This window comes from Bidens hawaiensis, unplaced genomic scaffold (genome assembly GCF_021521415.1).
Source record: "Bidens hawaiensis isolate Kalapana, Puna unplaced genomic scaffold, B.hawaiensis_p1.1 tig00031101_1, whole genome shotgun sequence".
In the NCBI taxonomy this organism is placed as follows: Eukaryota; Viridiplantae; Streptophyta; class Magnoliopsida; order Asterales; family Asteraceae; genus Bidens; species Bidens hawaiensis.
This window is the reverse complement of record NW_027495209.1, coordinates 243,038-266,924: the sequence shown is the minus strand read 5'-3', so window position 1 is coordinate 266,924 and position 23,887 is coordinate 243,038. Positions and strand designations below refer to the sequence as shown.

Sequence of the window (23,887 nt, the reverse complement as noted above, 5' to 3'; positions counted from 1 at the left end):
ATATTTAAATTTCTAAATTTTTACATTATTTTGTTCTGGTGTGTTCAAGCACCATCACTTTTCTTATTAAAATGACTCCAAATAAAAAATTAATTACACATTCATCGTAACAAACTAAAAATCATAAATTGTCTTTTTTCATTTGCCAGATAAATATTATTAGGTTTTTGCAAGATTGGATTATTTTCAATTTTTTTTTCTTTATAAAGAAATAGACTTTGAAATTAAAAATGTAAAAATAACGAAAAGGAATTAATGAAACATGGGTACATAAAGTTAAAATATCAAAACAGAAAAATCATCTGTTCATAACTATAGATTACAATCAAATAAAAAGAATAAAATGTTTATTATAAAATAGAAAAATATATGAAATAAAAAAAATAAAAATTGCACAATGAGTCGATTGAAAAAAAAAATAATTAGAAAACAACTACTTGTAATTACGGATAACAATCAAATAATATATACTGTTTAAAAATTAAAAATTAAAAATAACAAATAAAATTGTAAATGCTAACATAAAAAGTTGATTGGAAAAAAAGGCACAGTGAGTCGATTAAAACATAGAAAAAACAAATAAGATTATTTATTATTAACCAATGATATTAAGATTGATAAAAGTCATTTTACAAAGAAAAAACCTATTTCGGTAAATACTTTTCAAACTACCTATTTTGGAAAATATATTTTCCTCCCAACCCATTTTGGTAAAAAAACTCAATAACATTAATATCTGAATTAGACAATTTAGGAGGCTGTATGCATTGAACAGGCTTTGCGCAAATTTTAACCCGTTTGACCCATTTTTCGTTTAGCTAGTTTTGATTGACCTATTAATGTCTAAAACAAAAGAAAACACGCAATGGGTCAAAATTATGCAGTGAACAGGCTTTGAGCAAATTTTAATTCGTTTGACCCATTTTGTTTTAGCTAGTTGCCTAGTTTTGATTTGACCTATTAATGTTTGAAACAAAAGAAAACAAAACACGACGCGATGGGTCAAAATTGCCACCTCTTTATACTGTACTTAAAAGTGTTTCTGGGCATTTGTATCTTTATTTTGCAGGATAAAGCTCATTGTCCATTTCACATAAAAACTGGAGCGTGTAGATTTGGTTCGCATTGCAACCGAGTTCATTACTACCCTGATAAATCTAACACATTGCTTATCAAGAATATGTACAATGGACCTGGTCTTGCTTGGGAACAAGATGAGGGACTCGAGGTCTGTTGTTGGCTACAGGCTGTGATTCTAGTATCCTAATCAAAACTTGGATGATCTTATTAATATCTTTATGAGTGGATTTCTTATAATCGTATACATGTCTATATGAGTTGTTTCAAGTATACATGCAATTTGAATGTAACTTTGTTTCTTTAGTACGAACCGTGGTGCTCTTGTTGTTCTTGACTTTATGATATCAGAACTTTTTCAAGGTCCACAGAGGAGGTTTGTGGTTTGAGGATCGGAGGTGAACGGTTTATTAGCAATTTGTAGCCTACTCTGTAACTAACTTGATTATTTTGTGTCTTTTTTCTTTGATAACGTGTTGATCTTAATAGCATTATTATACAAGTAATTGCTAACTTGTGGACATTTTTATGCATACGAGTCTCCACACTAATTAACTGGAAAAATTTGTGGTCAACTCAAACGTGCTGTTACAATTTCTTAGTTTTAAACCTTAGGCTCAGAGCTACGCACACCATAGTTTGTTTGAAGAAGTAATATTGTTATATCTGCCATTCTTTACAATATTTTAGTTATTTTACCTAAGGTTTTTGTTGTATAGAATGATAAGTTGCTTGTATTTGCTTCTTATAATAATGGTACAAATTACACATGCATATACATATATATGAGTATATAGGCATAGATAGGCAATTGTACACATATTTATGGATATTGTGTAGGCATATGCATATACATATTTACACATGCATATACATATATCTAGTACATGTTATTATGGACACAAATGTCCATATCTATACATTTATATGCACACCTACATGCTTATATATCCACACCCCTACAGGGTTATAATATTGCTTTTGTTATTTTTGTGAGTTCCTGTATTGCCATATCTTATTTACAATTAACATGAAAGTTGTTAATTTCTTTAGTTTTCTTTTTTCAGAGTCAACTATTATGAATAATTCTGTGATTTTCTGACATCTACAGTATACAGAAGAGGAAGTGGAGCGCAGTTATGAAGACTTTTATGAAGATGTGCATACAGAGTTTCTCAAGTTTGGAGAAATTATAAATTTCAAGGTCTAAATGAATATATTTCTCTTTAGAACAGTTGTTAATAGTCTTGAGTTTGTCATTTTTATGAGACTTTCAGCGACAGTAAACAATAAATTTGGCAGGATTTTTGTTATTACTTGTTAGTTTGTTGTAATTGATGATGAATCAGTAAAGTTTGTTTTGCAGGTGTGCAGAAATGGTTCTTTTCATTTGCGAGGAAACGTATATGTTCACTATAAGTCACTGGAGTCAGCTGTGATGGCTTACGGTTCTGTACATGGTCGTTATTTTGCTGGCAAACAGGTATTATGCGTTTTTTAATTTCATTTCTGAATTGTACCATTTGTGTTCAGCCATAATATATATATATATATATATATACTAGTTTTATAGCCCGTGTAAAACACGGGATGATTTAAATAATTAAGTTACAAATAAAACAATAATGTATATAGAAAAATGTATTACATCTTTGCTTGTATCATTATACATAAATTGATTTTATTTATATCACAAAATGATTTTTTCCAAAAAAAATAACTTAATAAAAAAAATAATGCACGTGCAAAAACATACCCAAGAACACTCCATCTATTGAAAATTTATTCTCATTATCATATATTTATAATTGAAATAAATTTGGTAATGAACCAATTTCGAAGAATACTTCTCATATGATAATAGTTTTGAGCTACACCATGAAAAAGATTTCGATAAGTTTGAGGGATTTTTCGACTTTTCCAATTGACAAAATAATAACAGGTTAACATGTTCAATTTTGTGAATGTTTTGATTCACTTAAGCATAATTTTGTACCACATGCTTCACATACAACATTCTGATGACAAGGAAAAGTCAATAGTGACACAAATTCTTCTAATTAGATAAAAGTTATAAGCATTGATAGGCCTAGAAGTGGCATGCCGAAAGTGTTTTTCATTTTTTCTTAAATTTTAATAGTCATGAGAAAAATACTCAATGTACAAAATCTCGAGTCTTTTGAGTATTTCTAAAAATGTTCTTAAAAATAAATTCGAAACTCAATCACATTTAAAATTCTAATTTTCATTTGTTTACATTTTCAAGTCAAAACTTTGAACCCGTAACACGTTTGATGTTAAATCTATTTGAATTCTCAAATTTTTAAAAATATTCACATTACCCATTTTTCCCGTAACAAATTTGAGCCAAATGTAGTTAATTTGTACCAAACGATCTATTTACCAACTTTTAACCCGTAACAATCAAATTTAAGTTCCACAAAACCCGAATCGATCCTTGACAAAAAAAACCTAAGAAACTAAATTTGATAAACTTTATTATATTTGAAAGTGATTGGTATTTAGTATCCTTACAATTTAGCACATATATGTATAGTTTTCTTAATTAACAGAAAAATAAATAGCTAGATTTAAATAATATATTTATAATTCATAAATATATATGACAATGTATAGAAAACCAATAGATAAATGGATTTATTTTTAAAAAATGGATCAAATTTTAAACTTATATTTATAATTTAATTATTAAAAAATTACTTTGTAAATTGAAAGCATATTAGAATTTTATTTTATTTTTATTATTTACAATCTTCAACAATATACATAGTATAATATATTAATAATAACATTTAAAATTATATTCTTTCAGTATTTAACACAGACGGTTTGTTGTTGATTTTTAGATTTTACCAAGTATGTTGTGAAATATATTTTAACAATGTATAGTAGTATAATATGTAATATTTATTTTTCTAAAAGTGTATAGATGTAATATAAATAGAGTTTGAAGAAAAGTGAATAATTTAATCATATTATAGATATAATATAATTGGAGTGTATAAGGAAAGTAAATAATTATTGATATATGTCATATATTAGTTTTGGAGGGAAAAAATTGTGAGGATTAACCACAAACCAACACGTGTCTACAATTATTTTACTTTATTAGAATAGGTAGATATATAGGGGAATGTTAACTTACAATTGAAATTAATGTACTAAACGTGAGAATCAAGTAGAGTAATTATGTAATTACATCATAGAGTAATTACATAATTACTCTGAGTAATTACATAATTACTCTAATTGATTCTCACGTTTAGCACATTAATTTCATTTGTATTTGATCCAAACCATATATATATATATATATAGAAAAAGGTTCAAATAAAAACAATTGTTTTGTGAGAAGTGTGAGAAAACTTTAAAATAAAATACACCATCTAAATAGGACACTATAACATGTAAATAGGAAACTATACAACTTTTAGAAACTACCAATCTCAATCACTAGATCCTAGTCCAATGGTGTACATCCACTCTTATGCTTTTCACAAAACTATTGTTTTTTACATTAACCCTACCCTATATATATATAGGATGAGTATCATTACAGAACTGTTAAATTATTTAAGAACTTGAAAGAACCCTTGAAAACTAACGTTTTTTATAATAATTTTTGTATGTTTATGTTAGTTGAGTGTAGTTTTATCATTTTTTATATCTATATTTACGATTACAATTTTGAAAATTAGTTTTTATGCATATCTATGTTTTGTTTTACACCTACGTAAATTTGTTAGTACATAAATTTTACACATATGTAAACTTGTTATTTATATATGTAATCAAAAGTTTTTATATAAAATATGATAAAATTACTCTTAAATAATGTTAATATATAAAAAAATTAAAAAAATGTTTGGTTATGTAGAGTTCCTAAGAGTTCTTAACTTTTTTAGAGTTCTTAAATTATACTAACCCTATATATATATATTATATATATAAGGATCAAGAGATAACTCCTCCTTAGAGAGAGAACTACTAATGAAGTATTTTTAATTTAATTAAAAAAAATATTTTTAAAATTTTTTTCTTTCATCCTTCTTATATGTTGTTATTTTTCACCACAAAAAAATGTAAAAATAAAAAAAAAATTTAAAAACTTAATGCATATATGCAATACATCGACTTTTTTATAATTTTTTTTCTTTCATCCTTCTTATATGTTGTTATTATTCACCACAAATAAATATAAAAATAAAAAAAAATTGAAAAAAAAACTCGTAATGCATATATGCAATACATCGACTTTTTTATAATGCATATGTGCAAAGTGTGCATTTTGATATTTGAAATAGTGTTGAATAACATATATACAGTTGTTTGTATTGTATATTTGCAATAGTGCTATATTATATACAAAAAAAAATTGATATAGTGCATATGTGCATTAGTGTTTTACTAGCTTTTAGCCCCCGTATTACGGGGGCTTATTTAGGTTTTTGTTTATAATTGTTTTAGTATTTTATTTTTTGTAATGATATGTTTTATATTTTTTAACGTAGTTTTATTTGATTATATATTAGTTTATCACGTTCATTATATTTTTAACGTTTGGGCTCTTTCAAATTTTCAATTGAGATGTGTAGGTTTTTTAGATTTTTAACGAACTAACATAAATGAACATGAACATTCAACTATTTAAACGAACAAACATGAAAACGAATATTTGTCATATGAAATGAGTGTGTTGTTTTTGTCCTTGATCACATACTTTATGAGTTGTTGTGAAGTGTTTTTGTCTAATATACTTAATATTGATACAATACGACCACATTTTTTTATTAATAGAAACCATTTTGGTGTCATGTCACAAGTTGGAAGAGGCGACGATCATTCCCCATGTCCTCACTGAGTCATTGCTAGTTTTACAGTAGCCACCATGCTCATCTTCGACCTCTGCTCTCTGATTTATTCACATTCATCTATACCTCAACAAAGTACGTGATATGTACGTCACACACGTGCATAGGAGCGTATTACTTAAACCTTCTATGAATGTGTAATAACCACAACACAAAGAAGGTGCTATGTAACTACCTTGCTGGAAGTATTTCATACAGGTTCAATGTACAAAGAATTCCAAAATTAAACACACTTTTGATCTAATAATTAGTTAATACTAACCTTAAACATTTTTCTTTGCCAATCTTTTATAACTTCAACTATTTGACTGAACCTGGACCGACATATCAACCGGTTTAAAAACTTGTGACACGTAGGTGGCTAGTGAACCAACTATCTTAATTGCTCGAGTCATTGTAACTGACCCACTAAGATAAAACGAAGTTTATAAACGTTCTTAGATGGACATGCATATGGTGTTTCTGAAAACTTCTCAATTTGAGACTTGGTGTGGCTGAGTGCACACAAAAAGTCAAGGTAATCAATTGTGGTCAGGTTGTACACCAGACCATGGTCCATGATCCGGTTTGGCTGCACGTCCTGTTCCACATAGCTAAGCGGTGTTGCTTTAACATGTGATGCGTTTGTAATTGGTTTTGCCTCGTTGTCCCATGTTCTTGCTGCATGATTAAACATCAAATTACAAAACAATACCCAAAACATGAGGACATGACATTGAATTGCTTAAAACGCAATTATATTGAACTCTAAGCACATCAAAATCTTGAGTTGTTGGTCCTTGCCAAACCTATTTCTTTGCTTTTCGTCATCCCAAATAAGATGATAATTTAAATAAACAAAGATCAAACACAACCCTCGAAAGTGTTCAGTTTCTTTCAAGGATAAGCAACAAATTACTATTAGATTCAAAGTATTATAAAAGGATGAAGAACAGGTCAAACGCATTACACCAGTCAAGTTAGGTATCGTTGCATTTGGTCAATAACATCATATTACTAAAGAGTTTCAGTATTCTCAGACCCCTCTCCGAAAACTAACACACCAAAATGTAATCTTCTTGCAGTCTTGTTGAATGCAATCGAATAAGCTTAAGCTAATGAAGCACACTTGGAAGTTAACTATAAAGCTTCAATCTAATGAAAATTTTGAAATTTTAAGTAAAATGAATTTGGTTAAAAATTAAATTCTCATTCAAAAATAGCTACTTAACCTAATTACAAACTACAAATACAAAAGTATGAACGGCTAACGGAAAAATAAAAACTGAGTTAAATAACTAAACAATTAGTTTAAATGTACTAACAGATTACTTCTGAATAAATCAACTCCCTTAAACAATAGCTAATGCACAAAACATTCAACTAATGCATAAAAAAAAACAAATTCCACATTTACATAGAGCTGATATATAATTTTGACCGCGTAAATTCGTAGTCTTTTGTAAAGAGAATTAATCATAACATGTAAGTAGTAAACTTACAGATTTGCCACACTTTTCGAGCATAGTCCTGCCTCTTCTTTGTTGCATCAGCAGCTTTCTTTCCCCGTTATCCAAGCACATCCTTCACCATATCAATCGTTTCTAAATTAACAAACATCAAAAAATGCATTTTGACTTGTACTGGTATGGCCCGAGGCTGATCTACAACATATGGCAAATTTAAATAAGGAGTTACAAGTTTTAATCAGTAAACACTCTTTATTCTACCATACTGCTACCACCATAACCTCATCTGCAGTAATAGTAATACTAACATAGTATAGACGAATACTAACATAATATAACTATAACTAATCTAGTAATGCATCTTCAGCAGTGAAACGGAAAAAAGATTACATAGATAGATTAGAAATAAGCAACAACACATATTATTCCTAACAGACTTGGTTGGTCCATTTGCTATAAAGTTAAATCAAAGTTAATTAACAAAAGCTAATATCAAATTGACAACAATCGAACAGTTCCTACAATCAAACAGTTCCTACCCATGAGCATTTAGTTGCCACATATAAAATAATTAGATACGAAAAGTAAAATACAGTTAAATCAAACATAAATAACAAAAACTAACATGACCCTATACAAATTTAGGAAAATAAAATAAACCTTAATAAAACAAACATAGCCGATATGAAACTAATGACCCGTCCATTGGAAGAAAGATGGGAGTCTGGATTCGAGATTCGTTGAGAAACAAATAGAAAATTGACCTAATTATGAAGAGAAAGACATGTTATTGTTACCAGATCTAATAATTCGTCAATGATTGAAGAAGAACGAACACCAAATTGCTGAGAATTGAACATGGTTCCCATCGATTAGAAAAGATTGCTTCAAAAATTCAAAAACTTGATTAATCGAATTCATCAATGCAAGACATGTCCTTTTTGGAATATAAGTTTTATTTTATGACTTATGAGCTTTCAGTTAGAACGACATAAATTACCCAGAATAACAAAGAAAGCAAGCCAGTATAGAAAGGAACAGATCCAACTGCAGGTAACCCTACAAACAATGCATCCAGTAATGAGAAAATGACATAAAGAAGTCAAATCCGTTGTTGACAAATGATCAAACACCTGGTGCCATACCTGAATATGAAGGAAAACTGTATCAGAAGAGGTTACACAACTCCAAACCCATGGTTGGGTTATAGATCTGATTATCCGGTGATATTGAGCATCGACATTACAACCCATTTTAAAATCCCACACAAGAACGAAAGTAGCTCTTCATTTAAACTTATAGAATTGAGGGATCAAAACGATAATCACCGAACGGTAATTGAAAAACAGCCATAGTTAAGCAACGATGATGAAGGAGAGGCGGTTGTGAGATGGTTTAGTGTTTGGGGATGGTTATAAAGCTGTCATAACCCGTGTAAGGGTATCCGAGTTTGGTGACCCACGAGACCCGCAAAAATTAAAGCATAAACGGGTCAAAACCGGGTTAAATCAACGAGAGCTCACCGTTTAAAAATCAAGCAAATCTGATGACTCCAAAAAAAGGGGGAGCGACCACATCGTGACACGTAGGACTTTTATGTTTTCGTTTATATATATTATAGATTACATATATGCGATAGTGTGTTTTGCATACAATTATTTACAATTATTAGTGTTGCATTCGCATATATTCAATAATGTGTATTATATAATGCATTTATGTTGTATTATATGCAATAAGACACTATTGTATATATGCAATACACATTCATGCACATATGCATTACATCGACATTTTTTTAGGCACAATATGATTTTATTAGGAGGAAAAAAAATCTCGCAAAATATTATTTAAAAAAAAAATTAAACAAATTCTTTAGTAGTTCTCTAGTTCTCTCTTTAAAAGGAGTTCTCTCTAGATTCCACCCCTATATATATAGGGTCAAGTTCAGGAGAGAAATGAGATTATTGCGAGAAGTTAATTCAACCAATCAAAAATTCCTTTTTATTTTTTCTTTTAATTAACTAGAAGGGTGTAATGGTAAAACATCAAATTGTTTTATTTGGTAACAATTTAAGTTTGGAAGTTTCAAATACTACTTTCCTTTTTGTTCTTTTTTTAGTTTCTTTATATTTTAATTTAATTTAGAAAATACATATTCTTTATATATATACGATTCATCTATACCCGTAGGAATGTTACCATCATTTTTGGTAATCATAGTTAGTTGATTATTTTGATGTGTAGGATTGTTTTTATGCCCTACATAACATAATCAATCTCGTTGCAATCAACGACTTTGTGTTCTCTACATAACAGATCTCCTACACAATCATGAAATCCAATAAGATTCTCCTACACAGTTTAGACTTTAGACACTCGTTATAATTAACAATAATACTTGCACATTCCACATGGATCCAGATTACCTACACATCCATACATTAACATGTTACATACGTCAAACAAGATTAGCAAAATATTACACAATATTGTTACCTACACAGATTTTTAAAATTACTTACACATTAAAAAAACATTAATATAGTACATATCAATATTAATACTTACACACATAAACATAGTTGAAATTAGTTACACAACCCTACGCATGCGAAGATACCCCTACACTGTCCATACATTAACATCTACACCCATAAAAAATTATTCCTACACGTCTAGCCTAAACGTGAACTGAACACACTAATCTAAAAAATACAAGAAATTTGAACTACCAGATAACAATATCCCAAAATTCTCATTAATTTAGGCAAAACATTAAACCCTAAATTTTTTACCCGGGTTAAAAAAAATTTAGGAATCCATTACTCAGGTATTTACTCAAAAGTGGCTATTGTAGTCAATTAGTTAACTATAAAACAAAAACAAACAAAAAATAATAACAAAAAGAAAAAATACCTAACCTGGTCCATGATACGTACGACCTTCACAGATGTCCCAAAAATTTGCTTTATTTAAACTCAATGTAGGTATTAAAGAAAGTGTCATCGATTGCAGGCTGGGATGATTCTCTTAGTCATGGAGAATTGATATCCTTGTAATTGATTTAAGCACTAATTAAGGAATTAGATAAATTGATTCCATTTCATATGCATCTTAAAAATAGAGAAATACCAAACTACCATTTAGTTTAAAAACCCATTAAAACCAATTAAGGTTAATTACAATACTGCCATTTTCAATATATATAATTGATCAAGCACTATCTAGGGCCAAGATCTATTTCTCACACTTCTCGCAATAAGATGACTTCTTTCCTGAACCATCCCTATATATAGGGGATGGTTCAGGAGAGAAATGAAATTATAGCTTAATTATAGTGCGAAGCGCGAGAAATCGATTTGAACCATTGATTGTATGTGGTCAATGGTGTATAATAGAAATGGCAATCTTGTAATTACTTAAGCATTGTCATAAGATCTTTTTAAGTAATAAATTTGTCATTTGTGTATGGAATTAAAATTAAATGCATTTCGGTCAATTATTAGTTTCCTTTTTCAATCTTTTTTTATTTCTATTTAAGGAAAATGATTTTGTATTTAACAAGAATATGGTTTCATTTACTCCTACATTTTACTACACTATTTGGTGAATTATTAAAAAAACCTACTTAAGCTAACTTTGTTTTTATGTGTACATCGTAAAATATATATTTTTGAATAACCCTACACTGAATTACAATGCCTACGCTAACAGTTACCCATTGTAGGAATATTTTATATTCACATACACAACTAATTTAATGTTTACACTAAATAAAACTTTTTAGTGTAGGTCAAAAACATTTGATATCTTATTTATGTGTAACTATTATGTTGTGTAGGACATATATTAGTGGTGTAGGTTAATTTGTTTATGTATTGTGTATGGAACTTTTGGGTTGTGTACGATATAATCTATTTATTGTGTATGGTATAATATGTTGTTTATTATGTTGTATATGTTATGTATGGTGTAGGAAACCGTTTATGATCTATATATTGTGTATGGTATATGGTATATTTAATCAGTACGTGAAAGTACAATTAACTTGAGTATAAAGATGTTGGTTTAATCAATATGTGAATGTAGGAATTGTATATGGGTTTGATCTATAACTGTTAATCGTTTAAGGTTTTCTAAATATCTAAGTAACGATAATAATAAAATAATTGAGTTATATTAAAATTTCCAAAAACAAGATTAAGAGTTTCCATATATAATTCTAATAAAATTTTACCATCCTACCCCTACATTTAATTAAAAGAAAAAAGCATAAGAAAAATTTTGATTGGATAGATTGACTTCTCACACTTCTCGCAATAACTTGACTTCTCTCCTGAACTTTAATATATATATATATATATATATATAAGGTGCTTTTAACCTATATAAGATGCTTTTAAAGTTGGCAGATACTGATATTCAACTCATTTTGTATCATTGAATCATTGATGCATTAAAGGGATCATTATCACTGATGTGCTACCAGGTTTGACTTTTAATCTTTTACTTGGATTTCTATTGATAGGTTAAATGTGAGTTTGTTAGCTTAACAAGATGGAAGGTTGCCATATGCGGAGAGTACGTGAAATCAAGGCTCAAGGTAAAGTCAATCTACCAACTGCTTGTATGTGTTTATTAAACATGGCAGTTAATTAAGACATGAACGGGTTGAATTGGGTTATGTTTTATCTCTAAAGGGTCAAACAGGAAAAACAAAAAAAAATTTAGCTGAAAGTAAACGAGTCAAATGGGTTAATGGTTGCACGTTTAGTCCCCATCGTTAATCCGTGTTACGTTTTAACAGAAAAGACACAGTTAACCTCATGTGAATGGCCCATGACATCACTTTTCACCAACTGGGATTGATAGTGGAGACTAAACATGCAACCCTGACATAAATTAATGGACAAAGTTTGCATTTTTTTTAAAATCAGGGGACCAAACTTGCAATATGGTCAAACCACATGGAACATTTGTTCAAGTTTCTCGTATTATTGATACAATGCATTTATTATAATTGCATTTAGGGGTGTAAACGAGCAGGGCCCGACTAGGCTCTAGCTCGGCTTGTTTAGTTTACGAGAGATCAAGCTCAGCTCATTTCAAGCTCTTTTTCTAAAGCTTGAGCTCGTCTAGTGAGTTATTTTTTCAAGCTTGGCTCGTTTATTATTTATTAATTAGCTTGTAGACGTTTTTAATTTCCTTATATATTTTGAGAAAAACCTTAAACGAGCCTAAGCTCGGCTCGAGCTCATGTAGTAAATTAATCGAGCCGAAGCTCGGCTTGAGCTCGGTTGTGCAGTGTTAAATTAATACATAGAAGTCCAAAGGGGGTAAAACTTAAAAATACACATGGTTTTTCAAGGCTCAACGAACCTAAACGAGCTTCTCATACAAGGCTTGAGCTTGGACTGATAACTAAACAAGCTTTATCTGAGGCTTGTGCTTGGATCGAGCTCAAAAAAGCTAGTCTCATTTTGTGCTTTTATTGATTTGAGCTTGAGTAGCTCACGAGCAACTTGGCTCGTTTGCACTCCTATTTGTGTTTCACACTAATTGTAAAAAAGATGAAAGAATTTGGAAAAAGGTGTCCTGGACCTGGTATGCCTTGAATAAGGAATTTTTTGTTTTGACTTTTGTAGTCAAACAGTATCTTTCAATGTTAATGTTTTGTGTCTGTTACCAGACGTGTTCCCGAGGGTCTGCTTGCAACTTTCTACACTGTTTCAACAACCCTGGTGGAGATTATGAATGGGCTGATTGTGATAAACCACCACCTAGATATTGGGTCAACAAGATGACTGCTTTGTTTGGTTATTCATATCAACCGAGTCCAAAGGGCCAACAACACTCCCCCAGGATATTATCAGACAGAGACAGGTATGCATCTAATTTCCACACATAAATGTCGAAAAATATTCAAAATATCATATTTACTAATGTCATTAAATACAACTTATTATATGGCCATTATACTCGAAGGAGTGTTATATGAGCTTTTGTTATTAAGTACACATAAAACCACCTTTCATGATTTAGTTGGGGGTGGGGGGTGGATCATAGTTATTTTAGTATGTGTAAGATATTGTTAGGTTGACCCGAATAACTATCTGTCCAGAGGTAATACATATTTTTATAATATATAAATTTTTAGAATGTCAAAATTTGTTTAAAAAACATATTATTTCAATAGTAATTTAATTTTATAATAAAATGATGACAAATAACCAGCATCCATTTTTATGTTACAAGAAGTCCTTCAATCTTAACTTGTCAAAAGTACACAAAAAAGTCCATCAACTTGCCTATAATACACGTACTTGTGAGTAAAAAAAGTTCAAATAATGACCTTTTATCTTTAAAATTGTCAAAATTAAGTTGAGGGACCTTTTTTTTTTTTGCAAAATAAGAGATTATGTTGTTTTTATATGGTATTTGTTCTATAATGATTTATGAGGTCTGCTCCTGTGTATTTAATCGTTTCGGATTTTTGTCCCATTTGGCCTGTTTTCTTTTAGTTTCAGTTTTGAAGTTACGTATGTATCTCTTGTTTTCTCTTTCTGCTGGAATTCGTTTAAGGCTTTAAAGTATGTTGGATGACAGTTATCACTCTAAAAGACATCGGCTGAAACGTTTATCAAGGTTATGGATTTTTTTAGTCTGAGGGGGCTTTTTTAGTTTATTTTTGACAAGTTTATGGATTTTAATATTTATCAAGGTTAGGTCAATGGACTTATTATCTGAAAATAAGAAAGAATATTGGTTTGTTATAGTATTATTTATCATACAATTATTTTTTAGGTCTTATGTGTTAAAATATATAACAAAATGCAATTTTGGCAACTTTTGACCGGTCCATCGAGTTTAGCCTGTTTTCTTTTAGTTTCAGTTTCGAAGTATGTATGTCTATTGTTTATTGAATTTTGTTTGTTGACAGTTATCACTCCAAAAGACACCGGTCTATTGACTCCAGTCAACATAATGGAAGTTCTGGTAGAAGCCACCACGAAGAAACTCATGCACGAAAGAACCGACACCGTTCACGCAAAGAAGACCATAACGTTTATGAAGACGAAACAGAATATAAAAACAAAAGTAATTACTCGGAAACTGATTCTGATGGAGATCGGTTAGACAGAAAGAGACACGATGACCGTTCAGAAAACCGCATTAGGAAAGAGAGTAAACCAAGAGATAATCGTAGGAGAACCCCCGGCTCCCGTGGCGGTAGTTCTGATGAAGATTTACACACGAAAAGGAAGTCCCGACACAGAAAGAACATCTCAGAATCATTATCTAATGATGCAAAACCAGGGCTCGGTGAAGGTGAGTTGTTAAGACATACACAGGAAACCAAATCCAGCCGTCGAAGGTCAGGACATGATTATCGTGATGAGGTGGACCATGAAGAATCTAAGAAAGTTGAGGCGCGTAGTCAGCATCGACCCAGGAGAAGGTCAAATGAAAGTGAACCCAAAAGTGACACGAGTGACCGTTGGCACCCACATGATTATGAGATATCCGATGAAAGGGAACCAAAAGACAGGAGAATAGATCATGGAACACGGTCAGGTGGTGTGGTGGAAGACGCATTAAAAGATATTCAGCAAAGTCGTGATCGTGATGACAGAAAAAGGGAGAAGAGGAAGCGAATTTGACAGCAGAAATCGGCCCAAACAGAGTGCAACTGGGTATGCTCAGTCTGGTTTATTGTTCTAGAGTTAGTAACTGGTTTTTGGCTATAGGGTTTTTGAAGATGTAAGATATATATATATATATATATATATATATATTTGTGTACAAGTATCATTTATAGTCTTTTTTGTAGCTAAACTTGAGGTCTGAGGATGGATTTCTAATTACATGATTATTTTTTTTATCAACTTTCTTGGTGGGAAGTTCACAATCACTCATTATATGTGTAATGCATGAGTATACAAACTTGTATGTACATAGCATACATGGTTTGGAACATGGAACCACGTATTGTATTAAATGTATCCATACATTGACACAACTTAAAATAAGAGATGTTCTTGTTACAATACTCAAACCAACAATACAGGACAAGAGCAATATACGAACTTTTATTATTATTAATATTAATGTTAATGCTCCAAAAAATCCAATGCAGCCGGTTTTGTAATCTGTTTTAGAAACTGGAACTCCTTTGGACATCCCTAAGCCGAAAACATGGGAAGAAGCACCGGATCAAATGAGCACATCCAACCGCACCGGATGATCTCTCTGTTTCTCTTGAAGGCAACACGGGCACTCCATACACCAGATTCTCAACCATATATTGCTGATAAGAACAACCGGTTTCCACAACTTGTTCATGTTCTTGTGGATCGAATGAAACAGGCAATCCAGAAAACTTCACCTCTTGGTAATCCAACCAGGACGCCGGCAACGGTGGAGCTGACGGCTGAAACGTCTGGCTGCAGCAGCATGGCGGTGGTTAATGGTGGTGGTGAATGGTGGTGATTCTTTTCTTCCTTTTCTTTTTGGACCAGAAGTTTAGGTTTTTTATGGTTTTAATGACTTTCATGGTAGAGACGAATTAAGAGTGTGTTATTGAATTTTTAGATTATAAATTGAGAAATTGGTGGCCTTTTTTTTTGAAAGGTCGTATAGCCGTTGGTAAAAGGAGGGTGGACTAATGATGAATCTTTGGAAATAATTTTATTATGAAGTATTTATTTATATTTGTTGTGTTATATTTATGATTTATATTGTTAATTCACTTTTAATAACGAATTAACTAAAAATAAATCTAAACTAAAGAACGAACGCTTAAGCATATAAAATCGCTTACTCAAATGGTTCTAGGGATTTTGATTTTAGTGTGTGAAGTTAATATTCTCAAAAGTCTGAAAACTTTGAGATTCACGTTAAATGGAGTTTGCCGGTTCATTTGATTTTTTTGTTACTGTTTAAACAAATTTGTAACGGTTAAATTGTAACATTTCGGGTTTTCGAATCTTTCGTATTTGTAATCATTACCCGACCCGGGTTCAGGTTCGGGTATTTTATCAATAAATCCCGCAATTGCTTCGGGGGAAGAATGTGTAGGAAATTTGCATTTTAGCCTATGGATTTTAGATTGAACGCATTTTTGAGCATAAAACTTGATATAACAAGGTTTAAACTTTGCGGTTGGAATGAGAATATCAATAAATAACATAAATAAATACTCAATTAGATACACCACTTATTAATAAACGAAGATCTGAAAAATATCCAAATTTGAAAATGAGTTAGGTTTTCGGGTTTGAAAAATGACGAATGTCACATGTCAATTGTCTCATCATTTTAAAACGTTCATAACATTTTCATAAACAAATATAAAAAAAATCACCATAATAACAAACATTTTTTTATCTTTAATATGAGTACCATATTGATGTAAAAAAATAGAAAAAAATTAGTGGGTTTTATACATTGTGTTATTGGTTAGTCATTGTGTTTTTTGAGTTGGGTTTTCTACATTGTGTGTTTGTGTTATAGGTTATGGTCATTATTTTTCAATTGTTACACATATTATAGATAAAATTAAAACAACAATTACGTCATTGTGTCTTTTGTTCAACATTGTGTCTTTATCATCATCATTTTGTCTCTTGTTTGTTATTGTATCTTTTTACTCATCATTTGTGTTTTAGTTTTTGTGTATTACGTTTATTGTGTATTATATTAAGGTCATTTGTATTATGTATTTACCATTGTGTTTCACGTTTCAGATCATTATGTTATATGTATGCACCATTGTGTTTTATGTTATTGTGTAATATGCATTCATCATTGTTTTTTATGTATTAGATAACGTTATTTTATCATTATATTTACATATTAGAATTACACAACGGTGTCATTTCACTATTAAAATTTTCGGATTTTATCACTTTGAAAAAATTTTGCTAATCATTTTGTCTAGTGTTCGTTATTGTGTCTTTATACTCATCATTTGTGTTTTAGTTAGGCAAATAGGATTTAAATAATCACACATTATATGTATTAGCCAATAATAATCCCACCTGAGTTATTTCCCTCAAGTAGTCCCACATTTTCTATGTTTTTTGGTTTATGATCCCCCGTTAAAAATAGTCAATGGGGTTAGGTTTTTGTTGAGGAGGCGTGCTTTGCAGGCAATTAAAAATCCCATGTGGTTGTGACTTGGCTTTTCTTTATTTCTTTTATGAATTTATTAACTCAGTACTTAACCAATATAAGTCGATAAACCCTTCATATTTCCTAGCACAACCTAATTCGAAGAAGACGATCCCAAAATTGATGTCATCTGAACCCTAATTCGAAGAACACGATCTTTAGGCTTGCGATTAGCTATGTGCTTTAATGGTCTGAACCCTAATTCTTTAAAATTAAGTTTTTATTTGCTTGAATCTGTATTCCACTCCTAAAACGATCAGGATGTTAAGAAAGTCATTGTAAAAACAAGGGACTTTGAGATGTATTATTTGATGCTACAGTTTTGTTGGGGTTATGTGCTCGACATGAGGCGTACGAAGAGGATGAACTCATTTGGGATCTAAACTTAGGGTTCTATGCTCTCAATTTTGTTGTAGATGTGGAATTAGGGCTCCAATTGATCATTTGGGTTTAAATGGGGTGAGGAATTCAACGTAATTTGGCTAAAAAGAATAAAAAAAGTCAGGTGGGAATTTTAATTGCCAACAGATCAAGCCACATCAACAAAAACCTGACCCCGTTAACAATTTTTAACGAGGGATCATAAACCAAAAATCATGGAAAATGTGGGACTACTTAAGGGAAATAACTCAGGTGAGATTATTATTGGCCAATATATAAAAGATGGGATTATTTTAATCCAATTTTCTTTTTAATTATTATGTATTATGTTCATTGTGTTATATTAAGGTCATTTTGTATTATTTATTTACCATTGTGTTTTACGTTTTAGATCATTGTGTAATATGTATTCACCATTGTGTTTTACGTTTATATTATTGTGTAATATACATTTATCATTGTGTTTAATGTATTAGATAACGTTGTTATTTTATCATTATATTTTCATATTAGAATAAATTACACAACGGTGTTATTTCACTATTACAATTTTCGGATTTCATCACTTTTGAAAAAACACACAGTAATGAGGATAAAGACACAATGATAAATAGAGAGACACAATGACAAACAGAAAGACACAATGACGTAATATTTTTTAACTTTTATAAAATAAAGTCATACTTATATTAAAGATAAAAAAAACCTGTTATTATGGTGAAGTTTTTTTAAAAAAATGTCGTACAAAAAAGTTAGAGACGTTTTAAAATGATGGGGAATTGGCATGTGTTTTACATGTAACTAGAGAAAAATATATGTTTTTTCCGTATATATCCTTCCTCGTTTAGTTCTCACTTGACACATGGCACTCAATTATGGTTTCTCATTTTTGTTACCATTTGTTAAATAAATCAACCCATTATAATAAATCTCTAATATAAAAAATATTTATTAATTGGAGTTTATCAGCCAAGAAATTCAATACAAAAAACTTCGAAGTCGATTTGAAGAATCTCTTGGGAATTAACAAATTTAGAGAACCAACCAACAAAACCACATACTCGATTGTTTGATTATCGATAGTGTTGTCTAAAATACCTTATTAAGTAACTTCAAAATCTAAGTCATACAGACAAGTCATTACAAAGATTAATGAATCAATGGGGTGGTTGTCTATTGATAAAGACAAAGTCTTTTAACACATAGGTTTGATAGGGGGAGGTCTTGAGTTTAAGTCCCACAGACAACAATAATTAAAATATTTTAAATATTAAAAAAATAGATGTGATCTTTATACATCACCTCCATGCTGACTGTACAAACCTATACGGCTCGTATAGAGCTCTACGGGCCGTATAGGCCACGCATGACTGACATGTGTACGGAGGAGACACAAAGTACAACATTTTCAACATATACGACCCCTATAGCCCTATATGAGCTATATAGGTCTTCAACTGTCGTATAGAGCCTATTACACCATAAACCTATACGAGTCGTATAAGGCTATACGACCGTATGTAAACACTCTGTAGGAAACGACATGCTTGACGACTGTTATGCGCAACTTGAAAAGGACTTTACGAGCCTATACGGGCTGTATAGCCCTATACGTCTCGTATATGCATATTTTCGGGTCTCTAAGCTTAAAACCATGAAAGATTTTTGTGATGGTTGATAAGATTAAGCTGAAAGTAATTTGACTGAATTTAATATCGGAATTAAAGTTTAAAACGTGAGAGACTTATTTGGTGTTTTAAAAGATTCTACTGTAAGTTGTTTGACTTGATGTAATATTAGGATTTAAGAATCTACCGCAAATAATATAAATAGGTGTGATATTTTTAATTAATTTTTATCATTCTTGTTTTCTCTTGTTCTCAGTTCTCTTATTACATAGATTAATGTAGTAGTATTATAAGTTTTAAACGAATGGAGTATCTTACGTCGATCTTTGACGATTATTCTCAAGAAAGTAACTTTAGTGAAAATTGTGGAATTACCTGTGAGGAAAATTACGTAGTTGGTGTTGGTGAAAATTCAAACAAAATATCTTTTTTTTTTCTACTGATAAGGTAAAATAAAAAAAAAATTCTTTTCCCATGTATCCACATTTTTTTTCAACCGATATAATAAAACCATAAAAAAATAATTTTCTTTCCCTATGTATCAATAAAAATATACCTTGTTTTTATAACCTATAATTTTCTAAAAGTTTAATTATTTTAATATTGATCTCCTTCATGATTTGAAGTGGGTTGAAAAACCGGTCGGGGGGATTTATTCCTCATGCATCCCGTCCAATATGATGTTTCGTTATTTCCCGCACGTGTTGATTATAAACACGGCGTATAATACAAATGAATTTGATCAGCCAACATGCATGTTCACTCATGAATGCTGGGAGACAATATCGTTTCAACAGGAGCTAGAGCCAGAGCCACAACAGGATCACCTAGCATCGCACCGTCATGTGATCAGATCAAACCCGATCCCAACACACGTGGACGACATGTTACGTGAGCTTGTTGATACAAGTCGTTGGACTCGTCAGACATATGCTAGGGTCACGTGGTTGATGGATGATATGCCAGGCGATGGAGGAGGGCATTCCAGTTCCCGAGGTGCTGGATATATCTCGTTCACCACCGAGATGGGGGCCACATGCACAGGGGCGCCGCCACAGTAGTTGTTATTTTATTTTCACTACGTTTTGATGTTCACTATTATGAACTTTATACTTTATGTATGTCAACCACTTATTTAGAACTTGATGTATGTAACATTCGTTACTTTTCAAATCCGAAACCCGACCCGTTTATTTTATTATTTTTTTCTTTCTTTCTTTGGCCTCATTTATTATTCGAACGCACGTTACTAAATCCCGCCTTTGTTTAAGTTTGTATATATTTTGTTTATTTATTGATAATAACTATGATTTCTATGCAATAATACCCCCAAACTAACTTTATACCACTTTGTATCCACGACTAAAGATTAGGGACTGAATTGCAAATATATCTAAACCTTTTTCCTCCTTTCTTTCTTTCCCATCATCACCGTCCAGCCCCTTCCCCCATTAACGATTTCAACCCACCCAATCCGGCGTATAATCAGGATTGTGATGAGTCTTGCTTAACTCGTAGCCAACACTCCATCTCAGTTATGGTAAACACACGTAATTGACAGTAGAAGTTTACAAATTGTCCAATGTTTCCTTTAACTCACCGGATTGCTCTTGACCTCGTAACCCTATATATACATAACCTTAATGCAATTAAATGGACACACACACACCCCACATCGTTGCTAACCTACGCCCTAAGTCAATTGCAACACATGAAGCCATTTAGATTGTCTCCCGTCCATTTCTTGAGCCGAACGCCCTAGGTGGTTGTTCACCTTCAATTCATACTCGTTTAAGGTAATTGTTTTGTGCCGCGGGATCGCAATCAAGGGTATACTCAAAGCCCTCTATCATTTCAGGTTAACTGAGAGCGATCGAATCTCAATTTGGGGAATAACGAATTAGGGTTCTTAGGGTTTGGGGTTGATTTTTGATAACAAGTTAATATTTTTTTTCTTGTTCTCTTACACAGTTTAGACACCAGCCTAGTCGGCTGGTGCACCCGTGTTTAAGTCTGAACCGTCCTGGGGGCGCAGGTTCGAGCCTTCCCAGGCCCGGTTTTGTAATATTTTTTATCTCTTATTTAAATGTTATTTCTTTAACAATCTTTCACTATATCGAAATTTAATACCAATTTTCACCCGTTTAACGAACCAAATCCTTTTAAACTTCGAAAATATATTATCAATTAGCTTTTCCATACATGTATATATAATAAACTAGTTTTTATCCCCCGTATTACGAGGGTTGTTTTATATTTTTTTTCTAAATTTATTTATTTTTTGAATTTATATTTTTTTATTGTATGAAAGTTAATAATATACTTATGGTTTAATGATAAATTGTTTCACAAATAAATGAGATGCTATAAGAGCATTCTCAACCCATTCTCTAAAATTGTTAAACCATATAATTTAGGGTAAATATTAAGAAAACTCTCAAAATCACATCTCCAATCTATTCCCTATTATATGGATGAGTTATATGTCAACCAAAGTAAAACCCTAAATATAGGGACTCAATTTTGATCTATACCATATAATATATCACCTATCCTCCAATCACCATTTACTATATAACAAGACAAAAGAGAACAAAATAATAAAGAATTAATTTATGGATATGAATAAGGAATAGAACGTGGAAGAATTTTGAAACATGATAGATAAATTTATGGAATTGCGTTTTTTAGCTAAATTATAGGGAAAAATATATGGAATGGACTGTGAATGCTCTAACCCGGTTTAATTAAAGCTATAAGGAATATCTGAGTTTGGTAAGACCCATACCATTAATTCGGGTCAAATGCATGAGAAGCCTTCATTTAAAAATTAAGCAAATCTGGTGACTCCAAAAAAAGGAGGAGCGACCACATCGCGACACGTAGGATTTTTATGTTTTCGTTTATATATATTATAGTTGTTTTATATTGTTTGTACTAATATTTATTTATTTTTTGAATTAATATTTTTTTTATTGTATGAAAATTCATAATATACTTATGGTTTGATGATAAATTGTTTAACAAATAAATGAGATGTTATAACCCGGTTTAAAAGCTAAATGGTTTTGATGAGACCCAATACCCGTATATTTTTTACTATTAAATCGGTTTTTTTTAATTATAAATATTTATAAATAATATTTATGAAAGTTAATAATATACTTATGGTTTGATGAGACCCAAAACCCGTTTATTTTTTTACTATAAAATTAGTTTTTTAATTCAAATAATATATATATATATATATATATATATCTTTTTTAAAATAAATAAGATATTAATTTTTAGTATATCCTATTTTATAGGATTTTTACATCAATAATTTGGTGAGAATAATTTTTAATTTAATGATATGTTATAACCCGTTTAAGGAATATCTGGGTTTGGTAAGACCCATACCCATGAATTCGGGTCAAATGCATGAGAAGCCTCCATTTAAAAATCAAGCAAATCTGGTAACTCCAAAAAAGGGGGAGCGACCACATCGCGACACGTAGGATTTTTATGTCTTCGTTTATATATATTATAGAAATACAAATTTATATGTTTCTAAATTTATATTAATTAAAAGACTTACAAAATATTTACCACCAACTTTTCCCGTTGATATATGTGTATATATATATTTTACATTTTCATTTATTTAACAATAATTAATATTTATTTTACTCATCAAAAATTAATTGAGAATAAATAATAGCAATAGTAGTAGTTGTAGTAGTAGTAGTAATAATAATAATAATAATAATAATAATAATAATAATAATAATAATAATAATAAGCATAATAAACTAATAACATTTAAAACCCTATCGAATCTCTAATCCGTCATAAGACTTGTTGCTTCTATAATTAACTAATACTATCGTTAACAACTAGGAACTTTTGTCATCGTAACTCGGGAAGCTCATCCGTTTCTATCTTAATCATCATCTCATCTTCGTTAATCCACTCGTTAAGGTGAGTTTACATATCCCCCTTTTTCACCTTTTAAATTTTGGGGGTGGCATGTATAACCCTATTTACATTACCCATTTTTATTTCCACATCTATTCAAAACACAATTCAATATATGTTTATGTGTGATTATTGCATGCTCTATGATAATGCTCTATGTGCTTAATTGTATATTTTATGTTTGGTGGAAGGTATCTCATCCTGTTTTTGAGTGTGTAGAGATTAGGATGGATAAGATGGATGGAATGGAAAGGATTAGGGTTTAAGGGGGTATTTATGCTCCCTTAAGCCCATGGACCTAAGGCCCATATTTCCTTTTTGGTCC

The 23,887-nt window shown here is 30.8% G+C and overlaps 1 protein-coding gene across 2 annotated transcripts; it reads left to right on the top strand.

Moving 5' to 3' along the window:
• Positions 1-760: 760 nt before the first annotated feature.
• On the top strand, positions 761-15,205 carry LOC143581553 (uncharacterized). 2 transcript variants are annotated; one of them, XM_077064315.1, is made up of 6 exons: positions 761-1,228; positions 2,189-2,281; positions 2,444-2,560; positions 11,949-12,023; positions 13,110-13,303; positions 14,361-15,205. In XM_077064315.1, the coding sequence occupies exons 1-6, from the start codon at positions 998-1,000 to the stop codon at positions 15,079-15,081; spliced, it is 1,431 nt and encodes a 476-aa protein (XP_076920430.1). In that variant the 5' UTR covers positions 761-997; the 3' UTR covers positions 15,082-15,205. The 2 variants fall into 2 exon arrangements, 1 of the variants encoding a protein (XP_076920430.1); XR_013143851.1 differs by lacking the exons at positions 11,949-12,023; positions 13,110-13,303; positions 14,361-15,205 and adding an exon at positions 1,429-1,475 and having other exon boundaries at positions 1,063-1,258; positions 2,189-2,624.
• The last annotated feature ends 8,682 nt before the right edge of the window (positions 15,206-23,887 follow it).